Source organism: Ranitomeya imitator, chromosome 8 (assembly GCF_032444005.1).
Source record: "Ranitomeya imitator isolate aRanImi1 chromosome 8, aRanImi1.pri, whole genome shotgun sequence".
Taxonomy (NCBI): domain Eukaryota; kingdom Metazoa; phylum Chordata; class Amphibia; order Anura; family Dendrobatidae; genus Ranitomeya; species Ranitomeya imitator.
The window spans coordinates 148782912-148805791 of NC_091289.1; the positions used below are offsets into that span (position 1 = coordinate 148782912).

General features: G+C 46.8%; 1 protein-coding gene across 2 annotated transcripts in view; it reads left to right on the top strand.

Annotated features, from left to right (window-relative positions):
• Nucleotides 1-2596: 2596 nt before the first annotated feature.
• The window catches only part of PKN2 (protein kinase N2), a 166417-nt gene continuing 146133 nt past the window's right edge, over nt 2597-22880 (top strand). For both annotated transcript variants that reach the window (XM_069737523.1, XM_069737524.1), the window contains exon 1: nt 2597-2910. In XM_069737523.1, coding sequence (XP_069593624.1) covers nt 2866-2910 — 45 coding nt within the window. In that variant the 5' untranslated portion in view covers nt 2597-2865. The remainder of the gene's footprint in view (nt 2911-22880) is intronic.

Consider the following 22880-nt stretch of genomic DNA (forward strand, 5'->3'; position numbering starts at 1 on the left):
GGATTTTTGCCCAACTGGTGCTTTAAGGCCACGTTCACACGTTGAGCATTTGGTCAGTCTTTTTACATCTGTATTTGTAAGCCAAAACCAGGAGAGGGTGATAAATACAGAAGTGGTGACGGGTTTCTATTATACTTTTCCTCTGATTGTTCCTGATGTAAAATACTGATCAAATACTAAATGTGTGAACGTGGACCAGATTTGTCTTCTAGTTACTCCTGCAATGATTTATAGATAAATATTTATATTATTGTATTATTTTTTTCTAATGGATTGCCTTTAAAGATTTGTCCACTAATAGATAACCTCCCTTGTACGCCTTTAGGGTATGTGCACACGCTGCGGATCCGCAGCGGTTTCCCATGCGTTTACAGTATAATGTAAACCTATGGGAAATGAAAACCGCAGTGCACATGCTGCGGAAAAAAAAGCGCGGAAACGCAGCGGTTTACATTCCGCAGCATGTCAATTCTTTGTGCGGATTCCGCTGCGGGTTTACACCTGCTCCAATAGAAAACGGCAGGTGTAAACTCGCAGCGGAATCCGCAATAGAAACTGCGATAAATCCGCAGCGGTTTTGCACTGCGGATTTATCAAATCCGCTGCAGAAAAATCCGCAGCCCTCACAGATACGTGTGCACATACCCTTAATCTGCTGAATAAAACAAAGCAGTTACCAGCCAGATCAGCGCATTGACTGCTGTGTCCCCCTGGGATGTTATGACATTTATGTCACGGGAGCGCTGCAGCCTGTCTGCCGCTGCTGATAGAACTGTGGAGGCTGCAGCCCTATCAGAGAGGACGTCTGTTCTTTTCAATGTGCCAAGAACTGCAAATCAGCTCCTATTCCAGAGAATAAGACATCAGAGTCCCTGGATTACTCTGCCCTCCAAGGCTATGCTTCCACAATCTGCTTTTGGTGAGTTTGATGTTGCAGATTTTTTTTGCACCATTTTTGCACCTATTATGTAAATTAGTACCGATGAGCGAAGGTGTTATCTGAGCATGCTCGTGTCCTAATAGAGTCGAACAGCCATAAGACATGCAGCTGCGGAGACTAGAGCATTTTTTTTTAGAGAACGCAGAAAATACTCGATTAGGACACGTGTTCTTATTCAAGCACTCTCGCCCATCACTATATTTTTATGGAGTTTTTTTTAATGTTTTTATTGTGCATTTGACTCTGTTTTTTGTCCCTTTTTTATGTCTGGCACTAAATAAAACTGCTTTGTTTTTGATACTTCTTGATACTTGGTTTTGCCAAAACTTTACTCATGTGTGGATTATGTGCTTTTTAGTGAGTTTCTGCAGCTAAATACACGAAAATGTGCGCATTTTTCTTCACTTTGGGGAAAATCTGCAGATAATACTCGCTTAAGGGATTTGAAACACGCAGCGCAGTTCAGATTACGCTGAGTAAAAAAAGCTCAATGTGAATGAGATTCTATAAATCCCATCCATTTTGCTGGATCTGTAATATGCGGCGTCAAAAGCTCAACATGGGAACATCACGCTCGGGGTTCAGCCAGACGGCCGTAGAAATCGGACCGCAGGGTGCGGACTGGCCCGCAGAAATCGGCCCGCAGGGTGCGGACTGGCCCGCAGAAAACGGCCCGCAGGGTGCGGACTGGCCCGCAGAAATCGGCCCGCAGGGCGCGGACTGGCCTGCAGAAATCGGCCCGCAGGGCGCGGACTGGCCCGCAGAAATTGGCCCGCAGGGTGTGGACTGGCCCGCAGAAATTGGCCCGCAGGGTGCGGACTGGCCCGCAGAAATTGGCCCGCAGGGTGCGGACTGGCCCGCAGAAATCGGCCCGCAGGGTGCGGACTGGCCCGCCACTCTCCCCACCCACGCGTCACAGCATGGACTTCAGTGGTCAGACACGGGCCGCTCCGTGCATCGCGCTCCCATTTATATGACCGTGTGACTGCGCCCTGAGAATTACTGCGGATGAGGGAAGGGTTTTGGGGACAGTTCCTTGAAGGCCTCATTCAGACCCGTGTTTTATGTCTTCATGTGATATTTGGATCTGGGTTTCACCAGTTTTTGGTCCGTACGTCCATTTTTCACTATCGGTGTTACATCAATGATTTTCAAATTTGCCCCTAAAAATATTTGCAAAACTTCTCAGAGCAAAAGGCTGCAAAAAATGCACCAGGGAATAAAAAACACAAAAAAGGAGAAAAGTTTCAGGAAGCAAAAAAAAAAACACAAAAACACCACAAAAACAAGGCTCCCTGAGGTGGAGATAATAAGAGACAATCTCGTCTTTTTCACCTACAGACTCGTATCTGGCGCGGTTTCCTTCTGGTTTTTGAGGGGATATCAGCCATCACTACAGCAAGATTGTGGCTGGACCTTGTGGTGTGTAATGGCTGCGCTGTGCGCTGTATCTCCCCGTGATAATAATAACGCCGGAGAATGGCTGCGCTCACTGTGCGCTGCGCCTCCCTGACCGGGCAGAGCAGGAATATCCCACCAGCGCGCGGTTCCCGGGGCCGACACTAGGGGGAGCTGCGGTAAAGGCGGCACTTGGCATACCCTCCTCGGGTCGGTGTGTACTACCCTGTCCGAAGATCACGTGACGGTCGCAAAACGTCGTCCAGTGCGACAGCGTGACACGCAAACGGTGCGACAGGCGCGGAGTCCGGGCGGCGAGAGTCGGAGGGGGGTCTGAGCGGGCTGGGGCAGGGTGAGGGCGGAGGAGGCGGTGCTGCCATTCCCTGCTGGTTTCCTGTATCCCCGCTTCCTCTCGGTTTCCCAGCGCTTCTCTTCATGTGAGGAGGGGGCACTTCTCTCCCGCCCCTGTGTGCTCGGAGCCTCCCTCCATTCCCCCAGGTGCTCGGACAAGAGCCGCCGGAGCCGCCATGGCGTCCAACACGGACCGGGAGATTATCCTGACCGACTACCAGGTGAGGGGCCCGGGGCGGGGAGCTGTCGTGGACGGTGCGGAGCCTCCGGGAGGACGGTGGCCGCTGTGCTGCCCGCTGCTGCCTGCCGCCCGGGAGCGGGGAACTTACTTTGTGAGCAGCAGAGAGTTGTGCAGAACTTGTGCAGAGAGGGATCCTGGGACCGGCAGGCAATGAATGACAGGCGCAGGCCTGCTCCGGGGGCAGCTGCCGAGGGGGTCCTGCCCCAGGTGGGCTGCCGAGAGGGGGTCCTGCCCCAGGTGGGCTGCCGAGGGGGGGTCCTGCCCCAGGTGGGCTGCCGAGAGGGGGTCCTGCCCCAGGTGGGCTGCCGAGAGGGGGTCCTGCCCCAGGTGGGCTGCCGAGAGGGGGTCCTGCCCCAGGTGGGCTGCCGAGAGGGGATCCTGCCCCAGGTGGGCTGCCGAGAGGGGTCCTGCCCCAGGTGGGCTGCCGAGAGGGGGTCCTGCCCCAGGTGGGCTGCCGAGAGGGGGTCCTGCCCCAGGTGGGCTGCCGAGAGGGGGTCCTGCCCCAGGTGGGCTGCCGAGAGGGGGTCCTGCCCCAGGTGGGCTGCCGAGAGGGGGTCCTGCCCCAGGTGGGCTGCCGAGGGGGGGTCCTGCCCCAGGTGGGCTGCCGAGAGGGGGTCCTGCCCCAGGTGGGCTGCCGAGAGGTGGTCCTGCCCCAGGTGGGCTGCCGAGAGGGGGTCCTGCCCCAGGTGGGCTGCCGAGAGGGGGTCCTGCCCCAGGTGGGCTGCCGAGAGGGGGTCCTGCCCCAGGTGGGCTGCCGAGAGGGGGTCCTGCCCCAGGTGGGCTGCCGAGAGGGGGTCCTGCCCCAGGTGGGCTGCCGAGAGGGGGTCCTGCCCCAGGTGGGCTGCCGAGAGGGGGTCCTGCCCCAGGTGGGCTGCCGAGAGGGGGTCCTGCCCCAGGTGGGCTGCCGAGAGGGGTTCCTGCCCCAGGTGGGCTGCCGAGAGGGGTTCCTGCCCCAGGTGGGCTGCCGAGAGGGGTTCCTGCCCCAGGTGGGCTGCCGAGAGGGGTTCCTGCCCCAGGTGGGCTGCCGAGAGGGGTTCCTGCCCCAGGTGGGCTGCCGAGAGGGGTTCCTGCCCCAGGTGGGCTGCCGAGAGGGGTTCCTGCCCCAGGTGGGCTGCCGAGAGGGGTTCCTGCCCCAGGTGGGCTGCCGAGAGGGGTTCCTGCCCCAGGTGGGCAGCGGAGGGGGATTCCTGCCCCAGGTGGGCAGCGGAGGGGGATTCCTGCCCCAGGTGGGCTGCCGAGAGGGGTTCCTGCCCCAGGTGGGCTGCCGAGGGGGGGTCCTGCCCCAGGTGGGCTGCCGAGTTGTCACTGCTCATCACATATAAGATCTCCATTGATTGTGCACAGTGGGGAAATCATTAGTGATCATTATTATTTCACAAGTGACATTGTATCGGTGCATCCTAATCCCATGGACACCGCTGATAATTGTAGTGATCCCTGATAAGTGTAAGGCCGGTCTCGTGGCTGTAATACGGCATCATTATTGGGTTCGTACTTCCACAAGGCACGGACCCCCCTACCCTTCACTATAATGAATAGTGATGAGCAAATATACTCGTTACTCCTGATTTCCTGAGCACGCTCGGGGGTCCTCCGAGTATTTTTTAGTGCTCGGAGATTGTTTTCTTCACCTCAGCTGAATGATTTACATGTCTTAGCCAGTTTGATTACATGTGGGGATTCCCTAGCAACCAGGCAACCCCCACATGTACTTATGCTGGCTAACAGATGTAAATCATTCAGCTGCGGCGATGAAAACTAAATCTCCGAGCGCTAAAAAATACTCGGAGGACCCCCGAGCGTGCTCGAGAAATCTCGAGTAACGAGTATATTCGCTCATCACTAATAATGAATTGAACTCTTTAGATCCAACTTTTGAAACGAAGCTTTTAGATTTCCATGGTGTGAAGGAGGGGGCCGCTGGTGTCCGTGCCGTGATTCACATTCACTTAGGTAGAATTGCCAGGATTTGGGTCTTGCAGACTTAATATGGACTTATCCGCTGGCCGTATAGCAGGAGCCGGTCGGTTAAAATCCTGTCAGTCATTAGAAGTACAGTAATTTATTGGTTGTGTTGTCATTTATTAATTAGAATTTTGCTTTAATTTGGTTGTCATTAAGTCACCTGATTTATTATATTATTTTTCAAGTAGTTTATTTTTTTTATATTGTCATTTTAAAACATACCGTGTATATATATATATATATATATATATATATATATATATATATATATATATATATAATATATATACATTTGTATTTTTTTTGTGTAATTTTGATAAATTAGATTCATTGTATATTTTATATTCATTATTATTCTTGTAAATAATTTGTCAGTAATATAATTTTAATATATATTTTTAGGTTCATTTTTTTGTATGGTTTATCTTAATATATAATATAGATTTATTGTATATTTTATGTATTTTTTTCTTCTTGCACATATTTCAGTAATATATGTAAGGGTATTATTTTATACCACTCCTAGATGACCAGGCAAATATAAAGTTGAGAATATTTTCCTTTTGGTTCCCGAGACTTCTGCTCAAGATACCGTTCTAATTATCACATAATCCAATTTCTTCTAGTGAGAAATGACTTGACTACGACCATGATGATCTAGTAGAATGTGCATTGTATTGATTCTTGCTTTGAACCCGTCTAGTTCTTATCGATCGGTTTATGGTATGTTGTTTTTCAGCATAGACACCCTGGATTTGTTTCCACTAATCGCCGTCCTAGAGGAAACAGAATATGGTCCCCTTATATCTAGCGCCATGTATTCCTCAACGCCAGGTGGGGTTCAGACAAGCTTAGTTAAAATCTTCCGTTGTTCATAAAGAGGGGACAAAAAAAGATTTTTCACCTGAAGGTTTATTTTTTTTCCGCCACATGCATATGGCATTTAAAAATATTCTAAGGGTATGTTTCCCCGTTCAGGAAACGCTGCGTGTTTGATGCTGCAGAGAGACGCAGTGTCAAACCCGCAGCGTCCAGATGTTACAGCATAGTGGAGGGGATTTCATGAAATCTCGTCTCCACTATGCGTGGTAACACGCACCCGGCGGCCCTGTGATTCCGGACATGCGGCGCGTCTTTTTAGATCGCAGCATGTCTGTTTACCTTGCGGCGCTGCTGCACAGTATAACACAGGGCCCTATGTGTGGGGTGCAATGATACCGGATGTGTGCAATGAACACATCCGGCATCATCGCGTATCCAGAAGGGGGCGGAGCGAGTTTGCCGCTCCGTCCAAACCGCCGGCCATCCTGAACGTGGACACGTACCCTAAGACTAAATTCATTTTCTTTTAAGAATTTCAATGGATTCTTTAAAAGCAAATGGGATGCCTGCATGGCATCCGTTGTTTTTTTTTTTTGTACCCGCTGAGTATAATGGGCAAGTCAGGAAAAGAAAAAATGCATCATTGTAGTGCATGCTGTGACTTTTATTTTTTGTTTATATACGCTGGTCATTGGTCCACGTGTCCAGTCATTCACGTGAACTACCCCATTTACTTTACCTTGTCTATGTTCTGTTCATCTGGCACACAAACAGCATATGAACCAAAAATGTGCTGGTCTGGCTGAGGCCTCGGTCAGGAGACTGACTATAAGGGCTGATGCGTAATAATCGGACAAGTGCCATCTGTCATTTTGATGGATAGCACTCGCCCCCATGTTATTCTGAGTCCACTCATATGTCCAATCTTTTCCTCAGTCCGAAGAAAAAATTGCAACGTACACGAGTTGCCTCCAATAATTGGATGTCTCTCTCGCATTCATGTCTATGGGTCCATGGAAAACATCGGATCGCGCTTCTGTTAGATTTCTAGACGCACTGCATGTAGAAGATGGAGAAACATTTTTTTTTTTTCTCCGCATCTGAGAAACTTGGATCCCACCCTGCTCAGTGTGATCAGTGTGATCAGCATAAACGGACTGATTTTCTTGGATGAGACCCTGGGCTAAGTCGTAATGTGTGCGTAGTTTTATTAACTCTTTTATGGCTGACGTGGTACAATATTGCTGTTTACAGTGGATGATGTTTTTTTATTTGCCTCATTATTGGGCTCTATTAAGCAGACAGAAGAAGCGATTCCTCGCTTTTGCCCGCGTTATAGGCGCACAAAGTCCATTACTTCCTTGTTCTTCAGGGAATCCTAATGTAAATGTCGTTAAAGCAGGTGTTTTCTCTTTTTAGTCGGGAGATGTCACAAGAAGTAAACCATCCTTTGTTTTGGTCTGTGTTCCTGGTAACCTTGTCTATAAACCTCATAGCCGAGGTGTAAGGTTCTTGGTGGCAGAACCGCTTTTTCCACGTGTGTTATTACATTGTGATTCCCTTATCTTGGTCCTCTTCTTAGGCGTTTATTTATGGGACCCTATTGCTTTTGGAAAATTCTAAGCTGCTCTGAAACGGAAGCCAATCGCCAGACCCAATTCAATTAAAGGATGAGAGTAAGCCGGTTGTGCTGCATGGCACATGTATATTTCAGAAGGAACAGACTGTCTTGTGTCACTACTTCTAGTTGCCTGGTATATGCAAGATATTTCTATACATTTTATTTTTCATACTCTATACCTCTTGTGTGTGCTGCTTTTTGGTTCAGTGATTTAGCATGTTGTGGCATGTTCTGTCTGACATCTTGGCCCTCCTAAGGACAGATTCACATGACCATGTAGCGGCCATACTGCATCCACAGGTCTGGTCTCATATAAGCTGATCACAAGACGTACAGTCGGGCCAGGACTTGTGGTCGTAATACAGACAAGAAAATATGGCTGCTGTACTGAAGTGTGACTTTCCCTAAATGTGATCATAATAAAGGTGTGCGAATCTGTTTGCAGGACCCTTGTCCCCCGAGTATATCAGTAGCCCTTGACTGCCGGATGGCAGCCCTGCAGACCCTCTTACTTGCCAGCATCCCGTCGCCTTTTCGGATTACTAGATGCGATGTCGCACCACAACAATGATGTCGCTTCTGGCCTACAAATCTCAGGAGGTGCCTGGAATTCCAGCAGATAGGAGATGGCTCCTATCTGGCAGCCATGGACTACCAACATGACCGCTGCACCCAGCTTGTGCAAATGTATTCACTATTCTCTAAATAATATACTCGATTGTCAACCAAAAGCTTGATATTTTACACCAGGAAAAGCACATTGTAGGTAACATGTACAGTTTTCCAACTTTTTTTTTTCACTACCCGTATAGTTAATAGTTGGTGCCAACAAAGGGCAATCATGAATAGAGCTCTAGTATCTGCATGCATAGCTACTGCTCCATTTATTTTATTAGCAGTAATTCCTATATGGGACCTTCACTCCCATAGAGAGTGAATGGAATAGTGGTTACACCTACACTACTGCGCCATTCCCATGGTGGACATAGGACCTGTGTCATTTCCATCAGGAATGGATGTTCTTTAGTGATGAGCAAACGTGCTAGGATAAGGTGTTATCCAAGTGTCTTCTGCGTGCTCGAAAAATGTTCGTCTCCGCGCCTGTATGTCTCCCAAATGTTCAACAGCTGCAACACATGCGGGGATTGCCTAACGAACAGCCGCGAGATGTGCTGCCGTTGTGACTCAAACGTATTTTTTGGGTACGCTGAAGTCACTCGGTTAGCCTATGTGCATGTTCGGATAACACCTTATCCGAGCACGTTCGCTCACCACTAATGTTCTTCATTGCCACCGAGGATCACCATTGAAGCAGAGAGACTGTTCTATTTAATACCTGCAGTGACTGTCGCTGTAGGAGACACTTGCTTTTCATGTCACCGATAAAGCTTTTTAATATAATATAGATGTTGAACAGTTTTATCTCCTTCGTGCACGTTGGCCAAATGAAATTATAGTCATTTAGAAACTATCATATAAGATTTCCAGAATCTTAAATGACTCCACTCCAGTACTTCTAGCAAATGAACCGTGGATGTCGGGCCGATGTGATGCTTCTGTAATCCTCTTGAAGACCATTTTTAAAATCTTGTCTTTAGTTAATCCATAAATAAGAGTGTAAACGTTGTAGTTTTTGCTTCTTCTGTATTCCAGGATATTTACATTCCTGGTAAACTTCCTGTTTATCGTGGATGTTCTTTATGATTTCCTTGCTGTTTGCCTGTCAGTCTTGCTTATTTTCTAGAACTGACTCTAGTGTTGTTTTATTGGATTTGGTGTAACTACCATTTGTAATTTTTTTTTTTTTTTTTGCCAAAACAGACATTGATGGGTAATCAACAGAATTGGTGGGGGTCTGACGGATGTTGCCCCTGCTGCTTGCTAAAATGCAGTGGCTCTACTTGGCTTTTCTAGGCAAATGCATGCCTATAACGTGAGACCATGCAGCCATCCAGTAAAAGCAAAGTGACGCCAACAGTAACAAAGTGCTCCTGGGCTTTCCATTCTACTGGACTGAACCTGCAGTGTCATAGGGATCTATGGCGCTGTAAGTTGAGGTCAGTAGAAGCATAAAGTCCATATGTTACATCTGCAATATGTCCTGTTGGATTTTCTAGATACTTGGAATCCATATGAATTTTTGGAGCGTTTAGGATTTTGCATTCCATCTAATCCCTGCATGACACTGACAACACTGGTTGGACAGAATATGTAGGGTCACACATGTTAATACCGGATACAGTCATACATTTTCAGGAGGACCAAAAAAAAAAAAGAAAAAGACTATGCACACAGTGGGATCAACTGCATATAATAAATTTTATTGTACAAAACACCTCACTCCGCACAAAGGCACAGTAGGGAAAAACACACATTAAAAACAATTAAAACAGAGACAACCTATCCACATCCCCCTCAAAAATAATCCCAAGGATCCACATAGTCATATATAAATCATATAACAGACATTCAAAAGTTTAGGCAGAATAACATCAACATAGATGATTATTTAATTCCTAATACTGCCCACTAAATAAGTCTGAATAAAGGGAATATCTCAGTTAAATCCTGCATGCAACCAGTATGACCTAGTCACATCACTGGCCCGTGATAAGTGTATAATATTGTCCAAAAGGACGTCAGACACTGAACCAGAAAAACTCACTGACATAACCCATAGATACCATGCCCCTAATCTGGCACCTCATCCAATACGTTACCAAGTCTGGCAAAGCCTGTTACGGAAGAATAAATCCCTCATGAATATCCAGGGGGGAAAAGGAATAAATGTGCCTTAAAGGAAAATATGGGCACAACAGACTGGCACTGACCGGTACTATCCAATAAAGCTGGGTGATCCAGAAAACGGAGCTGGAATGAGAGGAGTCCAAAGCATATATATATGGGAGGAGGGGGGGAGCGGATAGGAACCCAACGCGTGTCGACGCTGCTAAGGCGTCTTCGTCAGGGGAAGATATTGAACCTGGCCTCCAAACAGGCCTTTTATGCGCGGTGTATAATATAAATGATCTACATCACCTGTGTGGCTGCTGGCGATTTCTCAGAGACCGGCAATTCCGTGACGCTGAGTAGACACTACCGGGCCTGCGCACTACAAGCGCAACCCATACCCTCCAGCGTGGCAGCCAATCAGCTCTAGCGTGCCATATCATGTTACCGGAGGGCTAAACACCAATAGGAGGTGTGCTCCCGTGGGATGAATGCGCACGCGCACTGATCCCACACATCGGGGATAGTGGCATCCATCTGCGCTCGCTCGGCTTCCCAAACGAGGGAGACCCTAACATGCGTAATGGTAGTGGCACGCAGATGCATTAACAGTGCGCGCGCACGCCGATGTACTGTATCACATAAGATCTGTGTCCTACAATTGCCATCCAATCACGGATAAATGTACCATGCCTAAATAAGTCCATACATGTCCGATAGTAAGAATATTAATACACACTCGCCTGAGGTAATATATAGCGAGCGCTAAGAGAAAAACAACAACAGAGATGTCAAGGAGATAAACATTTAATGCTCATCCAAGAGTGTCCATATAGGAATTAACCCTATGTGTGTACACATAACTTGGTTAGAAGGGTCCAGAAACGTATCAAAGGCCCATATACAGGAGCCAGTACCCATTTTGTATACGGTAATAGTGTTGCTTATGCACACACATACTTATTGTACTATTTTCCCTAAAAAATATATAAGCAAAAAACACAGAGATATGCCCATACTGGGTATACAGAGTATGGAATAGCAATTGTTACACAGGCAATCTGGTACCACAATCATGCCACACATACCCGTCATGCTTCAAATAAAACTCATACTTCGTACCTTGACATCCAGCTACCCCTATAAGAAGTAGCAGGACCCAGAGCATAGGCCAATATGACATGAAAGGGGTGCGTATAAAAAAAAAAAAAAAAAAAAGGATAATCCAAAGTGGGCACATATGATGAAATAGGTCCATATGGGGCAAGACGATCTATGTAAATGAAAGGATAATCCAAAGTGGGCACATGAGCTAAAAGGGGCCCATATGGGGCGAGGCGATCTATGTATGGAGTGTTGGTGATCAAACAAGACCGTCAACATGATGCACTATGGTGGGTAAATATATCACCACCTGAACTGGTAACATAAACTTCACCAGTCTCCACACTTCGGGGCTAGACCTGTTTGTAAAAGCCGGTAAATAACAGTTCCTCGTTGATCCCTACAGGAGCCCGACTATCCAGATTGTAAATCCACTTGGACTCTCTCCTAAGTAGGTCCAACACAATGTTACCACCCCGAATATCCATTTTAATTCCCTCCAGCCCCATAACCCTCAAGCTCGCCGCAGAACCACCATGAATCTGCAGGAAATGTCCTGCTACTGATGAGAGCTGTTTACCTTTCTCCCGATCTCTTTTAGCAGTATTAATGCTAGACAAATGCTGTTGCACCCGGCGCCTAAGCTCCTGTGTCGTATACCCCACATAAAGTTTTGGGCACCCACACACCAGGGCATACACCAGATTCCTGGTACGGCAGTTGAAATACGCCAAGGGTTCAATCTTTTTTGATAAGTGTGGAAGCGATATACCCGTATCTGATATCATGAAGCCGCATATATTGCATCCACCACATGGATAGGACCCAAAGATGCGACCACAGCTGCCACTTCTAGCCGATGCCCGTTTAAAGTGGCTAGATACCAGCTCGTCCTTAAGGTTCCGTGACCTTCTGGCCACCATTCTTGGTGCAGGAGCAAGCCAGGGGTGAAGTTTGGGTTCTGTGAGTAGGATATTCCAATTTTTCTTAAGAATCCCATACACATCCCCCCATCGATTATGGTACACAGTAATCAGATCTATTGTCCGTGCATCCTTCTTCTGGTTAGGTTTAAGTTTCTCCTCCCGTTCACACTGCTGGGAGTGCTGGAATGCTCGCGAGATCACTTTTCGCGGATACCCCCTGGTTTGGAACCTGTCAGTAAGTTTCTTAGATTCTGCCCGAAAGTCCTCCTCAGTTGAGCAGTTCCTTTTGACTCTCAAAAATTGTCCCTTGGGTATACTGTTACGAAGGTGAATCGGGTGTGCACTGTCGTAGTGGAGTAAGCTGTTAGTGGCCGTCTCTTTTCTATGTAGATTCGTGATGATCCGGTTGTCCTTCATGATGACATTTAAATCCAGGAAGTCCACCCTATCAGGGGATATCTTAGATGTGAGTCTAATGTTCCATGGATTCCTGTTGAGCAGATCAATAAAGTCATTACATGTCTCCAGGGTCCCAACCCAAAAGAAGAGAACATCATCGATGAACCTGTGCCATTCCAGCACATGTTCATGATACTGTTCGAGCCCATACACATATGTCTCCTCCCACCACCCCATGTAGAGGTTTGCATAAGATGGCGCGCACCTGGCACCCATAGCGGTGCCAGACGCCTGTCTATAAAAGACACGATCAAAAATAAAATAATTCTTCTCCAGAACTATTTTAAGCAAATCCAACACAAAGCGGTCATGGTCCCTTTCCCTACTCGACTTCTTATCCAAGAAATATGCAACAGCCTCCAGTCCCAGCCCATGGTCAATACTAGTGTACAATGACTCTACGTCAAGCGTAACAATGAGGGTGTCCTTCGGAGTCTCCAACCTCCCAATACTTTCTATTAAATGCATAGAGTCCCGAATATACGACCCCAGGGCAAAGACTAGAGGCTGCAGGAAATAGTCCAGGTATATACAAGGTTTCTCGAACAATCCCCCGATCCCCGATATAATGGGCCTACCTGGAGGGTTGTCCAAGCTTTTATGCACCTTGGGGAGCATATAGTATGTAGGTACTCTAGGCGTCTCCAAAGTTAGGAAGTCCTTCTCTCTCTTGCTGATAATTCCCAAACCATAGGCGGTCAAAATCAGTCCATCGAGGTGTTTCTTAAAAGTCTCCGTGGGGTCCGATGGTAAAACCTGATAATGAGAGGTATTTAATAGCTGCCTTTTCGCCTCAGTCATGTACATATCCTTGGGCCAGATGACAATATTGCCCCCTTTGTCGGCCTCCTTGATCACGAATGAGTCTTGTCTTTTCAGATTTTTCAAAGACTGTGCCTCCTCCCGAGTAAGATTCCTAGTACCCCAATCCCTTACTTTAAGATCATAAATATCCCTGCTAACCGTTTCAAAGAAAATCTGTATTACAGGGAAAAGGGAGAAGGGGGGTGAGGCCTGAGACGGAATACGCCCCGCAAACCTGCGAGACTTACCACCATCCCCTTCGTTTTCATCAAGGAGCTCCAACAAATCACGGAATACTTGTCTATCCTCATCCGGCATGCTGTCGATCACCGATGGTTTGTGATAGAGTAATTTGAACATGAGTTGCCTACAAAATAGGTACAGATCTTTAGTGAGTTCAAATTTATTAAGTGAATTTGTAGGTGAGAAGGACAGTCCCTTAGAAAGTAAAGAGATCTCTCCCGGTGACAGAGGGTATGTTGACAAGTTGACAATTTGCAACTTACCCGGCCCATTGCCCCGTGCTCCGTCCTGTCTTAGAACCTCCGATTGTTCCTCCTCGTAGTCCTCTTGCGGCCTACTGTCCAGTCCTGGAGGGGTCCCCTCCTCGATCTTAGATTGGGGACGCCTACGTCTCCCCCTCCTGCCCCTCCTTCCTGGTCGCTTATATCCGAAGATAAAAAATCACTGGAGACGGGTTCGATCTGCTCAACTTGTACTTTGTCGCCCTGTGTGATCGGGGCCACTCTTCTATTGTTGCCACGATGTGACCATCTATAAGCTCTCGAATTATCAAAGTCCTGCTTGTCCCGTTGGAACTTGTGCTTTTTACCCTTAATCACCTCTTTCTCAAAGGTATCAATGGTATAGCTTATAGATGGTCACATCGTGGCAACAATAGAAGAGTGGCCCCGATCACACAGGGCGACAAAGTACAAGTTGAGCAGATCGAACCCGTCTCCAGTGATTTTTTATCTTCGGATATAAGCGACCAGGAAGGAGGGGCAGGAGGGGGAGACGTAGGCGTCCCCAATCTAAGATCGAGGAGGGGACCCCTCCAGGACTGGACAGTAGGCCGCAAGAGGACTACGAGGAGGAACAATCGGAGGTTCTAAGACAGGACGGAGCACGGGGCAATGGGCCGGGTAAGTTGCAAATTGTCAACTTGTCAACATACCCTCTGTCACCGGGAGAGATCTCTTTACTTTCTAAGGGACTGTCCTTCTCACCTACAAATTCACTTAATAAATTTGAACTCACTAAAGATCTGTACCTATTTTGTAGGCAACTCATGTTCAAATTACTCTATCACAAACCATCGGTGATCGACAGCATGCCGGATGAGGATAGACAAGTATTCCGTGATTTGTTGGAGCTCCTTGATGAAAACGAAGGGGATGGTGGTAAGTCTCGCAGGTTTGCGGGGCGTATTCCGTCTCAGGCCTCACCCCCCTTCTCCCTTTTCCCTGTAATACAGATTTTCTTTGAAACGGTTAGCAGGGATATTTATGATCTTAAAGTAAGGGATTGGGGTACTAGGAATCTTACTCGGGAGGAGGCACAGTCTTTGAAAAATCTGAAAAGACAAGACTCATTCGTGATCAAGGAGGCCGACAAAGGGGGCAATATTGTCATCTGGCCTAAGGATATGTACATGACTGAGGCGAAAAGGCAGCTATTAAATACCTCTCATTATCAGGTTTTACCATCGGACCCCACGGAGACTTTTAAGAAACACCTCGATGGACTGATTTTGACCGCCTATGGTTTGGGAATTATCAGCAAGAGAGAGAAGGACTTCCTAACTTTGGAGACGCCTAGAGTACCTACATACTATATGCTCCCCAAGGTGCATAAAAGCTTGGACAACCCTCCAGGTAGGCCCATTATATCGGGGATCGGGGGATTGTTCGAGAAACCTTGTATATACCTGGACTATTTCCTGCAGCCTCTAGTCTTTGCCCTGGGGTCGTATATTCGGGACTCTATGCATTTAATAGAAAGTATTGGGAGGTTGGAGACTCCGAAGGACACCCTCATTGTTACGCTTGACGTAGAGTCATTGTACACTAGTATTGACCATGGGCTGGGACTGGAGGCTGTTGCATATTTCTTGGATAAGAAGTCGAGTAGGGACAGGGACCATGACCGCTTTGTGTTGGATTTGCTTAAAATAGTTCTGGAGAAGAATTATTTTATTTTTGATCGTGTCTTTTATAGACAGGCGTCTGGCACCGCTATGGGTGCCAGGTGCGCGCCATCTTATGCAAACCTCTACCTGGGGTGGTGGGAGGAGACATATGTGTATGGGCTCGAACAGTATCATGAACATGTGCTGGAATGGCACAGGTTCATCGATGATGTTCTCTTCTTTTGGGTTGGGACCCTGGAGACATGTAATGACTTTATTGATCTGCTCAACAGGAATCCATGGAACATTAGACTCACATCTAAGATATCCCCTGATAGGGTGGACTTCCTGGATTTAAATGTCATCATGAAGGACAACCGGATCATCACGAATCTACATAGAAAAGAGACGGCCACTAACAGCTTACTCCACTACGACAGTGCACACCCGATTCACCTTCGTAACAGTATACCCAAGGGACAATTTTTGAGAGTCAAAAGGAACTGCTCAACTGAGGAGGACTTTCGGGCAGAATCTAAGAAACTTACTGACAGGTTCCAAACCAGGGGGTATCCGCGAAAAGTGATCTCGCGAGCATTCCAGCACTCCCAGCAGTGTGAACGGGAGGAGACACTTAAACCTAAACAGAAGAAGGATGCACGGACAATAGATCTGATTACTGTGTACCATAATCAATGGGGGGATGTGTATGGGATTCTTAAGAAAAATTGGAATATCCTACTCACAGAACCCAAACTTCACCCCTGGCTTGCTCCTGCACCAAGAATGGTGGCCAGAAGGTCACAGAACCTTAAGGACGAGCTGGTATCTAGCCACTTTAAACGGGCATCGGCTAGAAGTGGCAGCTGTGGTCGCATCTTTGGGTCCTATCCATGTGGTGGATGCAATATATGCGGCTTCATGATATCAGATACGGGTATATCGCTTCCACACTTATCAAAAAAGATTGAACCCTTGGCGTATTTCAACTGCCGTACCAGGAATCTGGTGTATGCCCTGGTGTGTGGGTGCCCAAAACTTTATGTGGGGTATACGACACAGGAGCTTAGGCGCCGGGTGCAACAGCATTTGTCTAGCATTAATACTGCTAAAAGAGATCGGGAGAAAGGTAAACAGCTCTCATCAGTAGCAGGACATTTCCTGCAGATTCATGGTGGTTCTGCGGCGAGCTTGAGGGTTATGGGGCTGGAGGGAATTAAAATGGATATTCGGGGTGGTAACATTGTGTTGGACCTACTTAGGAGAGAGTCCAAGTGGATTTACAATCTGGATAGTCGGGCTCCTGTAGGGATCAACGAGGAACTGTTATTTACCGGCTTTTACAAACAGGTCTAGCCCCGAAGTGTGGAGACTGGTGAAGTTTATGTTACCAGTTCAGGTGGTGATATATTTACCCACCATAGTGCATCATGTTGACGGTCTTGTTTGATCACCAACACTCCATACATAGATCGCCTCGCCCCATATGGGCCCCTTTTAGCTCATGTGCCCACTTTGGATTATCCTTTCATTTACATAGATCGTCTTGCCCCATATGGACCTATTTCATCATATGTGCCCACTTTGGATTATCCTTTTTTTTTTTTTTTTTTTTATACGCACCCCTTTCATGTCATATTGGCCTATGCTCTGGGTCCTGCTACTTCTTATAGGGGTAGCTGGATGTCAAGGTACGAAGTATGAGTTTTATTTGAAGCATGACGGGTATGTGTGGCATGATTGTGGTACCAGATTGCCTGTGTAACAATTGCTATTCCATACTCTGTATACCCAGTATGGGCATATCTCTGTGTTTTTTGCTTATATATTTTTTAGGGAAAATAGTACAATAAGTATGTGTGTGCATAAGCAACACTATTACCGTATACAAAATGGGTACTGGCTCCTGTATATGGGCCTTTGATACGTTTCTGGACCCTTCTAACCAAGTTATGTGTACACACATAGGGTTAATTCCTATATGGACACTCTTGGATGAGCATTAAATGTTTATCTCCTTGACATCTCTGTTGTTGTTTTTCTCTTAGCGCTCGCTATATATTACCTCAGGCGAGTGTGTATTAATATTCTTACTATCGGACATGTATGGACTTATTTAGGCATGGTACATTTATCCGTGATTGGATGGCAATTGTAGGACACAGATCTTATGTGATACAGTACATCGGCGTGCGCGCGCACTGTTAATGCATCTGCGTGCCACTACCATTACGCATGTTAGGGTCTCCCTCGTTTGGGAAGCCGAGCGAGCGCAGATGGATGCCACTATCCCCGATGTGTGGGATCAGTGCGCGTGCGCATTCATCCCACGGGAGCACACCTCCTATTGGTGTTTAGCCCTCCGGTAACATGATATGGCACGCTAGAGCTGATTGGCTGCCACGCTGGAGGGTATGGGTTGCGCTTGTAGTGCGCAGGCCCGGTAGTGTCTACTCAGCGTCACGGAATTGCCGGTCTCTGAGAAATCGCCAGCAGCCACACAGGTGATGTAGATCATTTATATTATACACCGCGCATAAAAGGCCTGTTTGGAGGCCAGGTTCAATATCTTCCCCTGACGAAGACGCCTTAGCAGCGTCGACACGCGTTGGGTTCCTATCCGCTCCCCCCCTCCTCCCATATATATATGCTTTGGACTCCTCTCATTCCAGCTCCGTTTTCTGGATCACCCAGCTTTATTGGATAGTACCGGTCAGTGCCAGTCTGTTGTGCCCATATTTTCCTTTAAGGCACATTTATTCCTTTTCCCCCCTGGATATTCATGAGGGATTTATTCTTCCGTAACAGGCTTTGCCAGACTTGGTAACGTATTGGATGAGGTGCCAGATTAGGGGCATGGTATCTATGGGTTATGTCAGTGAGTTTTTCTGGTTCAGTGTCTGACGTCCTTTTGGACAATATTATACACTTATCACGGGCCAGTGATGTGACTAGGTCATACTGGTTGCATGCAGGATTTAACTGAGATATTCCCTTTATTCAGACTTATTTAGTGGGCAGTATTAGGAATTAAATAATCATCTATGTTGATGTTATTCTGCCTAAACTTTTGAATGTCTGTTATATGATTTATATATGACTATGTGGATCCTTGGGATTATTTTTGAGGGGGATGTGGATAGGTTGTCTCTGTTTTAATTGTTTTTAATGTGTGTTTTTCCCTACTGTGCCTTTGTGCGGAGTGAGGTGTTTTGTACAATAAAATTTATTATATGCAGTTGATCCCACTGTGTGCATAGTCTTTTTCTTTTTTTTTTTTTGGTTCTATGGATCTTATATATGCACGTGGCTGATCCTCTCAAGTATATATTCTTTTGTGCGGTGCCCGCCTTTCTGCTCTTTAGACGTTTTCAGGAGGAATAACGGAGAAGCTGCACACAGTTCTTAGATATATTCCAGAATACAAGTATATGACACAACATGTCAGCCGAAGTTCAGGTCCATTTTATACATTCACCTGGTGGCAGAAGATTCCCAGTGTACTCGTAATGGAAATGTTTGGTTTCAGCATGCTTAAGTCTTTGAAGAAGCAATCCTGTTTAGTTATTTTTTTTGCTAAACCTGTGTAAATGTGTACTGCGAGTGCAATCAAAGAATCACCGACTACCGTTTTTCACCGATTTCCGGCACCACTCAGATATTTTTCTCAGTTATGTGACTGCAATTCCAATCAGCCGGAGAACACACGGGTTTGTGTGAGCCGGAAGTGGGTTTTATAATGTCTGTGGAGCATCAGAATGAGGTTTCATAGGATTGCATTGTTCGGGTAGGTTCACACATCAGAGAAAAATGGTCCATTTATTATGATCTGTATTTTATCAGAGTGACATCTGTTTTTATCGGATGTGGAGAAGAAAAAGAGGTGCTGCCATTCGACCCGCATTCTGTCAGTCTGTGACCTCAATGTCATTCAAGTGGTGTACGATTTTTTTTTTTTATTTTTTTTTTATTTTCACAGATCCATAGACTTCCATTGTCGATTTCGAGCTGACACTTTGATCAAAATTGGACATGTCTCTAATTTATTTTTTTTCTCCATGGTCTACTCAGTCCAAGGAAAAAATCAGACCTGCACATCCGCATAGAATATCATAGGTGCGAGTGTCATCCGTGAAGACCACAGTAGCACTTGTATGAGAACATTGGTTGTGTGCGTGAGCCCTAATGGTGACTTCTGGCACACACACAGAATACAGTGTGATCCGACGAGTTAAAGACCCATTGCATGTGTTGTGGCTGTCGAAGAGCCACGAGACATGCAGACGCGCGGACTTGAGCGTATTTTTTTAGCACGCCACTCAATTAGCACATGAGCATGCTCGGATAACACCTTATCCGTTCATGTTCGATCATTACTACACGTTTTATACCGGTTTAGCAAATAACATTCTGCTCTTGTTGAAATAAACATGCACGTTCAGCTGCTCTGAGCATACATGTTCATAGTGGAGTCAGGAGAATGGGTATGAGCACTGGAGTTCAGTGGATATACTCGGAATCAGTCGCCGAATCTGAATTTGCTTTATTTGTGCCGAATTTATGTTTGATGGTCAGTTCCGAACATATTCATTCATTTCTATTCCCATTAACTCTAATGACATTTGGCTGTGTTCAGCGAATATTGCAAAAACAATGTTTTTGGTCGGCAATCACAATTATCGGAACTGAATTTTGAAAAATTTGCTCAGCTTTAATGAGCACCCCTTGTGCCCAAAACCTGTGTCCAGGAAAATAAAAAGTGTATATCAAAATCAGCTGTGAATTTTAAACTCTAGCAGTGATCTCCTGCTATTATTTCAGTGGTCAGCCCCTCTTCTGCAACAGTAGTGAAGGGGGTTTGCCTAGCTAATTAAATATGCCTTTAACCCCTCGCACTCCTGCTGATGTGTCCATACATGACCAGAGCAGTCTATATGAAGGCTCCAAGCCACCGATAGCTGCTCTATTCCAGGTCCTGGCTGCTTTGTATATGACCAGAGCAAAGACTGAAGGCAATGCGGCCGGGACCTGGAATGGAGCAGCTATCGGTGGGTTTAGGCAGCTGACTTCCTAGGACTGGACTGGTAAGTTGTATAGCTCACTATTTACAGTGGTTATGGTGTAAAGAGGTAAAGCTCTTTAATTTTCTGTTGGTAATGATCTATTACAGGCAGGGTAGATTTGATTTAAATCACGATTTAAATCACTAGTCAGTAAGGCTTGATTTAAATCAGTGATTTAAATCAAAGTTTCTACCTAAACTAGTTCTTGCTACTTTAACATGCAAGTAGATGAAGATTTTTAGAATCACTTTTTATATTACTTTTTTCTCCCCAGTTTAATGGGTTAATCATTCATATTTGGACACCACTGTTCTGTTGTACTTAGGAAGGAGAAAAATAATCCTGACCTTAATAACAATTTAAATAGATTTATTCAACTGAAACAATAACAACATTACAGCATAAGTTATTTGCTTAACCCCTTTGCGACCGCCGATACGCCTTTTAACGGCGGCCGCTAAGGGTACTTAAACCACAGCGCCGTTAATTAACGGCGCTGTGGAAAAAGTCCATAGCGCCCCCCAGAGGCCGATTTTCTCCGGGGTCTCGGCTGCCGAGGGTAGCCGAGACCCCAGAGAACATGATTCGGGGGGTTTTTAACCCACCCCACATTTGCGATCGCCGGTAATTAACCGTTTACCGGCGATCGCAAAAAAAAAAAAACGCGATCTCTTTTTAATTTCTCTGTCCTCCGATGTGATCGCACATCGGAGGACAGAGAAAAGGGGTCCCAGGTGGCCCCCCAATACTCACCTAGCTCCCCCGATGCTCCTCGTGTCTCCCGGTGGGCGCCGCCATCTTCAAAATGGCGGGCGCATGCGCAGTGCGCCCGCCGGCCGGCACCGGGAGAATCTTTGGGGTCTCGGCTGCCGGGGGTAGCCGAGACCCCAAAGAGCATGATCGGGGTCGGTATTACCGACCCCTGTTTTGCGATCGCCGGTAATTAACTGTTTACCGGCGACCGCAAAAAAACAAAAAACAAAAAAAAATGTAAAGTGTAATTCTCTGTCCTCTGATGTGATCGCACATTAGAGGACAGAGAAATAGGGGGATTCGGGGACCCTAGCATACTCACCTAGGTCCCTGGATTCTCTTGCTGATCCTCCTGGCCGCCGGCAGAAGAACATGGCGGACGCATGCCCAGTGCGCCCGCCATCTGTCTCCATCTGCCGGCCGGCAGGAGAACAGCAGTTGGGGCTAAAATTAGGGGTAGGGTTAGGGCTAGGGTTAGGGCTAGGGTTGGGGCTAAATTTAGGGTTAGGGTTGGGGCTAAATTTAGGGTTGGGCTTCTTTCACACTTACATCGGTACGGGGCCGTCGCAATGCGTCGGCCCGACATACCGACGCACGTTGTGAAAATTGTGCACAACGTGGGCAGCAGCTGTAGTTTTTCAACGCATCAGGTGCCCAATCTATGTCCTGGGGAGGAGGGGGCGGAGTTACGGCCACGCATGCGCGGTCAGAAATGGCGGATGCGACGTACAAAAAAACGTTTCATTGAACCTTTTTTTGTGCCGACGCTCCGCCAAAACACAACTGATCCAGTGCACGACGGACGCGACGTGTGGCCATCCGTCACGATCCGTCGGCAATACAAGTCTATGGGCAAAAAACGCATCCTGCGGGCACATTTGCAGGATCCGTTTCTTGTCCAAAACGACGGATTGCGACGGAATGCCAAACGACGCAAGTGTGAAAGTAGCCTTAGGGCTAGGGTTAGGGCTAAAGTTAGGGCTAGGGTTGGCGCTAGGGTTGGGGCTAAAGTTAGGGTTAGAGCTGGGATTAGGGTTAGGGTTTGGAATAGGGTTGGTATTAGGGTTAGGGTTGGCATTAGGGTTACGCTTGGGATTAGGGTTAGGTTTGGGATTAGGGTTAAGGTTAGGGTTGTGATTAGGGGTGTATTGGGATTAGGGTTAGGTTTGAGGTTAGGGTTGAGATTAGGATTAGGGGTGTGTTGGATTTAGGGTTTTGATTAAGGTTATGGTTAGGGTTGACATTAGGGTTGTTTTGGGGTAAGGGTTGTGATTATGGTTAGGGTTAGTGATTAGGATTATGGATCAGGTTGGGATTAGGGTTAGGGGTGTGTTGGGGTTAGGGTTGGAGCTAGAATTGGGGGGTTTCCACTGTTTAGGTACATCAGGGGGCCTCCAAACACGACAGCCAATTTTGCGCTCAAAAAGTCAAATGGTGCTCCCTCCCTTCTGAGCTCTGCCGTGCGCCCAAACAGTGGGTTACCCCCACATATGGGGCATCAGCGTACTCGGGATAAATTGGACAACAACTTCTGGGGTCCAATTTCTCGTTACCCTTGTGAAAATAAAAACT